At 38.0% G+C, this 8,820-nt stretch overlaps 1 protein-coding gene across 1 annotated transcript; it reads left to right on the plus strand.

Moving 5' to 3' along the window:
- The first annotated feature begins 4,884 nt into the window (after window positions 1-4,884).
- On the plus strand, window positions 4,885-7,810 carry LOC147641992 (acyl-[acyl-carrier-protein] hydrolase FATB2, chloroplastic-like). The gene is made up of 6 exons (XM_086801764.1): window positions 4,885-6,053; window positions 6,299-6,432; window positions 6,590-6,703; window positions 6,792-6,963; window positions 7,068-7,136; window positions 7,336-7,810. The coding sequence occupies exons 1-6, from the start codon at window positions 5,601-5,603 to the stop codon at window positions 7,579-7,581; spliced, it is 1,188 nt and encodes a 395-aa protein (XP_086657890.1). The 5' UTR covers window positions 4,885-5,600; the 3' UTR covers window positions 7,582-7,810.
- The last annotated feature ends 1,010 nt before the right edge of the window (window positions 7,811-8,820 follow it).

Raw genomic sequence — 8,820 nt, forward strand, 5'->3', positions numbered from 1 at the left:
ACTAACTCTTTGTAAAACACGAGTGTGTCGATATGTCCCTCATTTGTTGTAGTACTCCAATTAATCAAATTTTCTTAAAATATCCATAAACATGTTTATCAAACTCGTTTTATGCTTGTGTACAAGTTTCAACCCTAGCATCCTCTCTTGTTGAGAATTAAGGGAGTACATATATAAAAGGCAGCCAATTTCTTGTTTGATTTGCACCATTAATTTTCCAAGGGAGTGATTGGATTTACCTACCCCTAAAGACTCACAAGGAATGCACAATGAGAAACATTACAAGCTATCCCAACAATATAGAAGGCCTTACCAAATTATGAGGAAAGTGGAAGAGATGGCCTAATTAATAAAATTACCTAATGAGGTTAGTATTTATCAAGTCTTTCATGTGAGTAGGTTGAAATCTAGTTAGAGGAGAGGTTAAATCCAACATAGCAAGATATTAGATTGACAAGAAAGGTAACTTTGTAGCCAAATCGTATTTGAGTATTAAATTTATAAGAAAGACAAGTTATTAACTTTGTAACCAAATTGTATTTGAGTATTTAGTTTATGAAAAGGCAAGTCATTAAAATTGTACCAAATTGTGTTTGAGTATTTTATTTATTAGAAAGAAAGTTATACTCGAATTAATGATGGAGCACCTAAAGATGCAATTTTTCATTTTATTTTTAAAAATGGTGAAGGCACAAATGATGTGCCCTAATTTATGAATTGGGGATAAGGCTTAATCAAATCATTAAGTATAAGGAAACAAATGAATACATAAATAATTAGGAGTCTTAGTTGTTGAGACTAATGAAAAGAATGATCTAGCCCATAGGTACCATTGGTGATATGGAATGCCAATGACACTATGCATACAAAAATTTATTGAGCAAAAAGTGTTAATCAAATTTTTCCAAGCTCACTCATTACTAAATTTTATAATCATTTCTCAAAGAAATAAATTATACCCACATCTATGAACAAATTGCAATAGAGCACTCTTTACTCAAAACATATTTAGAGAATTTACTTTGCAAATAATAAAAAACATCATTGTTTTCTTTATGTAATCATGTAAAGTTAACAATATGCCATTTTTTAAAGAAATTATGAATTTCAAAGACTTTAAATCATCATCACCTAGTCATACAGAATTTATAAACTATCGTCATTACCATGCTCATGAACAGTATGGAAACTATCTATCTCTCTCTCTCTCTCTCTCTCTCTCTCTCTCTCTCTCTATATATATATATATATATATATATATGGAAACTATCATCATTACCATGCTCATGAATAGTATGGAAACCATCTAGATCTCTCTCTCTCTCTCTCTCTCTCTCTCTCTCTCTCTCTCTCTCTATATATATATATATATATATATATATATATATATATATATATATATATATATATATATACATACATACATACATACATACATACATATACACACAAGGTTTGAAGACCCTATTTTGATTATATGATTTGATGGAGGACAAAATATATCATTTTTCCTTTTTATAGCTTTTCAATAATTTGAGGTATGGTTTGAGATTTAGAACCATTTTTTGAAACATCATTACATGTTTAAGGACCCTTTCATCAAAAAAAGGGTCCCCAAGCTCATGATAAGGAAGAGTTGGAATGGGCTGGCATGGTGACTATTTATGAGCTTGGGGACCCTTTTGCTAAAAGAAATCCCTAAAGACATAATGATGCAAAAAAAGTTTATAGCTCAATGAGGTGTAAACATGATCTTTTTCTTTTTTTGCTCTATTGAATCGTGTAATCAAAGTAAGGTTGACGAAGAGATATCGCGGTGATTTACCACTAAAGATAAAACTAAGGATGGGTTAGTGAAACTAAAGCTTGCCAATATAAATGATTTATTCTTTCTAAAATTTATGAACTTTAAATTTTTATTATCCTTTGAGCGGGAAGTGGGAAACAAAATGATCTTTAGGCCTCACCTGTCAAGATATGGTTACATTCTATAGTTATACTCACATATTCTTCTTTCATTAGTTAGATGGTCCAAAAAAATTAAAGTGCACGAAAGTACATTCTATAGTTATACTCACCTATTCTTCTTTCACTAGTTAGATGGTCCAAAAAAATCAAAGTGCATAAAAAAATCTTCACTCAATCTACACTTACCCCATGTGATGGCTTATTCTTAGGGGATACCTTCCATGCCCCCTCCATGCCCCAAAACTTTAAGGCTCCACTATTTTCATTAACTTAATTAGCATATGTGTTTGATTGAATCTTCACTATTTAGGGCATATGGGCCTATATTAAGAGCACTTAGAAATGCCAAAGATATAATTTATTAATGGTCAAAATAGACATGTTTTTAATGATGAAGATCACATAATTCTCGTCCCTTTACTCTTATAAGTAACTTCTTGCTTTTTTCCATAGTTTTTCTTATCTAGATCTTCCAAAACTACACATGCTCGTACCAAGGTTTTCGCAAGTCGTGTATAGAGGTATATCTTATCCAATCTAGATCTTCCAAACTACACATGTTGGTATCAAGGTTTTAAAAGTCGTGTATAGAGGTATATCTTCTCTAATTTATAATAGAAAATCAATAAATGAGATCTTAACAAGTTATATTGTGGTTGCCTGTCATAACTAGAGCCTACTATTGTGCGAAATTGGGAGGTTACATGTGCCCCTTTACCTTACTACCTTTTATCTTTTTAATTTCATTGTTTTTATTAATTATTACATAAACTTGACCTTCAAAAACTTAACATCTCTTTTCTCATGAATCTTTCTCATCCATGTGGCTTTGTATGTCAAAAAGGATAAGGTAAGGATAGGCATGCAAGCTCTAGAATTAGTCTCACTAAAATGTGCATTTTTCAAGGTAGTATCTTTCAATAAGCTTTCAATGCACTAGAGCTAAATTTAATTATTAAAAAATGGAATTAAATGATTAAAGTTTAGATCATACAATTACATTCAAGTTAGGTCTAAACAAGTCCTATAAAAGCACCAAGGTCCAAACTATTAAAGTTTAGATCATACAATTACATTCATGCTAGATCTAAACAAGTCCTATAAAAGGACCAAGTTTAGATCATACAATTACATTGAGGCTAGATCTAAACAAGTCCTATAAAATCACCAAATTCACTCTTAGAGATGAAGAAATGTGTCTTAAATCACTATCTTTCTTCATAGATCGATGTCTTAAATCACTATCTTTCTTTTATAACTTAAACCCTACTGCCTTTTATCTTTTAAATTTCATTGTTTTTATTAATTATTGCATAAACTTGACCTTCAAAAATTTAACATCTCTTTCCTCATAAATCTTTATCATTCATGTGGTTTTGTATGTAAAAAAGGATAGGTAAGGATAGGCATGCAGGTTCTAGAATTAGTCATTGTCACTAAGATGTGCCTTTTTTCAAGGTTGAATCTTTCAACAAGCTTTCAATGCACGAGAGGTAAATTCAGTTATTAAAAATGGAATAAAATTATCAAAGTTTAGATCATACAATAACATTCAAGCTATGTCTAAACTAGTCCTATAAAAGCACCAAGTTCCCAAACTGTTAAGATCATACAATTACAAGTCCTACAAAAGCAAAGGTTATTAAGTTAAATTACTATTTTTCTCTTATAAGTTAAACCCTACTCACCTTTTATCTTTTAAATTTGATTGCTTTTATTAGTTATTGCATAAAATTGAGCTTAAAAAACTAAGCATCTCTTTCCTCTTGAATCTTTATCATTCGTGTGGTTTGGTATGTAAAGAAGGATAATGCAAGTTCTAGAATTAGTCACTAAGATGTGCCTTTTTCTAGGTTGAATCTTTCAACAAGCTTTCAATGCACTAGAGCTAAATTAAGTTATTAAAAAATGGAATTGAATTATTAAAGTTCATATCATCATACAATTACATTCAAGATAGGTCTATACAAGTTCCCAAAATATCAAAGTGTAGATCATATAATTACATTTAGGCTAGATTTAAACAAGTCCTATAAAAGCACCAAGTTCACTCTTAGAGGTTATTAAGAATGTAGCAATCTACCAAGCAATTTGTCTTAAATCAAAAGAACTTGATGCAATTTTTCTATGACTTTGTCAGACAAAGGAGATGTGAATGTGTGGTGAACAAGTTGAATTAAAGTCAGAGGGTAAGCTTAAGGTCAATTTTATCGAGAGAGAGAGAGAGAGAGAGAGAGAGAGAGAGAGAGAGAGAGAGAGAGGTTGGGGGATGTGAGGAAGAAGGGTAGGACGGAGGGGTGAACCTAGAATGGTTATGAGGGGACCTAGAGTGATTATGAGGGGAAAACTTCTACGGATGATTGTTCAACATGGCATAGCATTGTGACACATGTTGACTAGTATGGATAGGCTATGCACAATAGGGAGCTAGGACTGACAAAACACCACACTAGCATGAAGCTTGATCCTATCATCCTTAGGTGCAATGTAAACTGGTGGGTGAAAAAACTTAATGAGTTTAAGCATGATTAGAGTAGATAGGCATAAGTTTTGAGGAAAGTCGGGATAAAGTGTTCCTACAAGTTTGGGGGGAAATAAGCATGAAGGGCATCCTTCTTTGGATGTGGTAATCCTCCATAAGTGTAAGAGAAGTTTGTATGTAACTCTAGTGAATTTATGAAATTTAAAGGTTTAGGCTCAAGGAGAAATCAAAGAGTTGGAGGATAGGCTTACGTTAAGATACGATTGCTTGCATAATGTGGGGTAAAGATGGAGATCGACAACTCAAAAGGCAGTTGGAGCACACACTGCGTATGGGGATAAGTTAGTTTTATTATCAACGATGGCAATGTGAGGGCAGGTGGGTGGAGCAGGTGGGTGCAGGCCAACAAGAGTAAGGAAAGGGGGTGCAAAGTGGAGGACCATTTATTGTGTGGGGTGGGGGGTTGGCGTTGTAGTCAATGTGATAGTTGAGAGGGCGTTGAGAAATCGCTGAGACAGTCCGCGGACGGAAGCCTGAAAAGAATGGCATTTGACGAGGCAACTCCCTCCAGCACGTATTGAAATACTCCCGCTCCTTCTTCCCATAGTAGTTGCCACTTTGGGTAATCCGCCCGTTCTAAAGCACACACACCCCGCGCCCGCGCCCGCGCCCGCTCCCTCCCCCGCCCCCCCCCCACCCCACACACACACAGGCTCGAGTACAGATCTGCGTTGGCCTCTTGGATAGCTAGTTTGTGTGCTTTAGATCTTGATCGAATGCAGCTAGAGAGGTGATTTGTAAAGAGAGGGAGTGCTGATTAACTCTGCTTTGGCAGGAAGAGGTGATTTGGAAAGAGAAGAAGTGGGTAATCGGTGTAAAAGGTTGTAGTCAGGCAGGTTAGTGGAAAGAGAGAGAGAGAGAGAGAGAGAGAGAGAGAGACGTACCCCCCAGTGTTCTTTGCTCCCTTACTTCTTCTCCTACCTGCATTGTTACCCATAATATCTGGGCTGCGATTACTACGAGTACCCTCCAGGATTGTGTAAGTCATCTCTGCACAAGCAAAGCCTCCGACCTTCTGAGTCGCCAAGGCAAGCAAGAGTTTTTTTTTTGCCCTTTCTTTGCTAGTGGCTCCAACTGTGGATCCAAGGAGATGTCTCTCTCTCTCAAGCCACATGCAACCATTACCAGTGGCAACAGTTTCTGGAGCCAAGCAGGCCTGTCTTCCCACCATATGAACACCCCCACAAGAAGAGCGCGCTTTTCGAATAGGGGTACCATCAGATCGGTGGCGAGCGACTTTGCCAAGGTGAACTCTAGGGCCAACCACACCAAAATTGACAAATTAGAAAGCTCAACTAATGGTGCTGCTAAGTCAACAGTATCAGCAGACCATCTGGATGCGGCCGTCTCCGCCATGGATGTAGCCCGTTTAAGCCAGAAGCTTCACAAGGAAGAAGCTTACAAAGAAATCCCACTTGATGTGCTGGGCAAGGGCAGGCTAGTTGAGAACATGCTTGTCTACAGACAGGTCTTCGTTATTCGCTCCTACGAAGTCGGGTTCGACAAAACTGCCCCCATCGAGACCATCACTAACCTCTTCCAGGTGCATTTTTCTGCTGCTACTAGATCTTGCACTTGGTCCACAGCTGTTGCCATTTTGTTTGCCGTTTTTAGCCCTATAGTTCTTATTGCGTTTCTTCATTACTCAAAACCATGTTGATGAGTCTAAGACTTTGGATTCATGTTGATGAGTCTAAGACTTTGGGTTAATAACTTAATTTAGTGATCTTCTGTTAATTACAGACCTTGGATGTATAGCTTAACTTGCGATCCTTGTTAATTTCACAGGAAACGGCCCTGAACCATGTGGGCATGATGGACTATGTGGGAGATGGGATGGGAACCACCCATGCCATGATGAAAAACCGGCTCATCTGGATTGTGACGAGAATGCACATCGAAATGATCCGTTACCCTGTCTGGTGCTACTACTGGCACAGTTGTCCTTTCCATTCTCAATGCATACAGAGCACTGCACGGAGCATAGCAATATGGATAAGTTAATTTTCTTGTGAATTAAGCTGATATTAAAAGGGAATATTAATTTGGCCAAGCATTGGTGTGTGGATGAGAGCGCAGGGGGGACGTGGTCCAGATCGACTCTTGGGTTAGCAGCTCTGGCAAGAATGGCATGCGGAGAGACTTCATTGTGCGAGACTACTGTACAGGCCTCGTCCTTGCACGTGCGACGAGGTAACCTTGATCATGTTCCTAAAGTTATGCTAGGATGTAAATTACACTGTGGGTGTTTGCTAAGTTTCTTCATTTGCCCGTGTTGCAGCAATTGGGCCATGATGAATCAAGACACAAGAAAGTTGTCCAAGATGCCGGATTCTGTGAGAGCAGAAATTTCCCCTAGTTTTCTCGACAGGTCTGTCATGGACGATGAAGATTCGTGTAGGAGAATTCCCATGCTAGATGACTCTGCACCTTGCAGAACAACTGGTCTAGCGGTAAATAATCCACCTTTATCTAATTTTCTAGCTAAGTTTACCTATGGTGTAGTTGCTAGTAAAATAATTTGCACTTAAACGTTTATTACTCTTGAAATTTGCAGCCAAAGCTTCACGACTTGGACATGAATCAGCATGTAAATCATGTGAAGTACATCGTCTGGCTTTTGGAGGTGAGATATGGAGTTATTACCATATAGTGAGTTATCGAAAAGGTGTGCAGGCTGGAGCCTGGAGCAGCCTTTTTTGCAACGTGCAAAGACCGTTTTGTTTCACTGTCGTGCCGGGCAATAAATGAGTTGGTAGTGTTAGCATGTGGGCACATGCCATGTTCAATAATCTCTACCGGCGTGAATGCTTGCTTGCTTGCAGAGTGTCCCGCAGCCGCTGCTGGTGTCATATGAGCTGAGGACAGTGACACTTGAATACAGGCGGGAGTGCGGCCGCGCCGATACAGTGGAGTCTCTCGCGCGTCCGGACGCCTGCGTCATGGAACCCACACCCGACAGCATTGCAACGGCCGAGCGCCCCCTTCAGTTCACACACCTTCTCCGGCTGCAGAGCGGCGGCAGCGAGGTGCTGCGTGGCCGGACGCAGTGGAGACCTAAGAAGCGCTAGAACGACCACAATCAGCGGATGTCCCCCCTCTCTCTCTCTCTCTCTTTTGTACTGGCTGTATTATGTATAGAAAGCTAGATTAGATAGAACATGTACATTGCACTAACCGAGGCAATTGCCTGGGCCAGCATCAATCTGGCCGTGATTTTCAACCCATACAAAATAAAACACAGCAGCATGTTCCTTGGATTAATTTAATATGGATAATATGAGATTTTTTTTTGGGTTCTTGAATCTTCTCTGGTTCTTGAATCTTGCAACAACTTTGAAGTGGTCCCCACTGTGATTGATGATCTGGATGCCAGATGTGCCACGTTCCCTCCCATTGTGCGCTACCAGCTGGCTCTCAGTCCGTTCGCTCTTTAGAATGGAGTTTCGTATTGTGCCTTTTAGCTGTCGTGGTCTAAAGGCTAAAATTTACGTGGGTTAGCTGTTTTGCGAACTGCTTTTAATTCCCGCCTTAAAGGGCCCTCTAACCAACACGATCTCTTTCTCTGCCTTGTCTCAAGCATTCCCTAGCCCCAACAAGGAGATCGAACGTATCCAACCTGGAGGCGCAATCTGTGGAGGAAACAGATACACGAGTGAGCGTAACTCTGTCCACGTAGGTGTTGCTACGGCATGCTTGTATGCATATGTTCATTACATATGTACGTGCGTATGTAAGTGGGCGACTACATGCGTGTGTATGAATGAGTGTGTGCGTTTGTATGCTGCACGGTATACGTGTGTGTATATGTGTACATGTATATGTGTAGATGTGTGCATGTGTCTATGTGTCTCATTTAAATGCACATGTCTCCCTCTCACATATATTTATATTACATCATTGTCTATATTTCTATGTATAGTTATATTAAATTATCATATTTATAATATATTATTACATATTTACTATGTATATATGTTTTTAATTTTCTTATTTATACTTATGTGTATATATATATATATATCTTTGCTTATTACATGTTTACATATTTGTTATTATATACATATATATATGTATATATCCTTACTTATTACATGTTTACATATTGTTATTATATATATTTGTATTCTATATATATTTTATACTTATTCCTTATATATCTTATATTTTTATAATGTATTATTTATTTATTTATTTTCCCCTCAGCATATGCCTACACTCCTCTCTTTCGGGTTATTCTTCTCTCTCCCTCCTTCCCCAACACACCTTGTCTCTTTCCTTTATCCCAATAAATTGTGAGGTGTTCCCTC

The sequence above is a fragment of the Cibotium barometz genome, chromosome 1, assembly GCF_041138505.1.
Source record: "Cibotium barometz isolate CiBa-2024 chromosome 1, ASM4113850v1, whole genome shotgun sequence".
In the NCBI taxonomy this organism is placed as follows: Eukaryota; Viridiplantae; Streptophyta; class Polypodiopsida; order Cyatheales; family Cibotiaceae; genus Cibotium; species Cibotium barometz.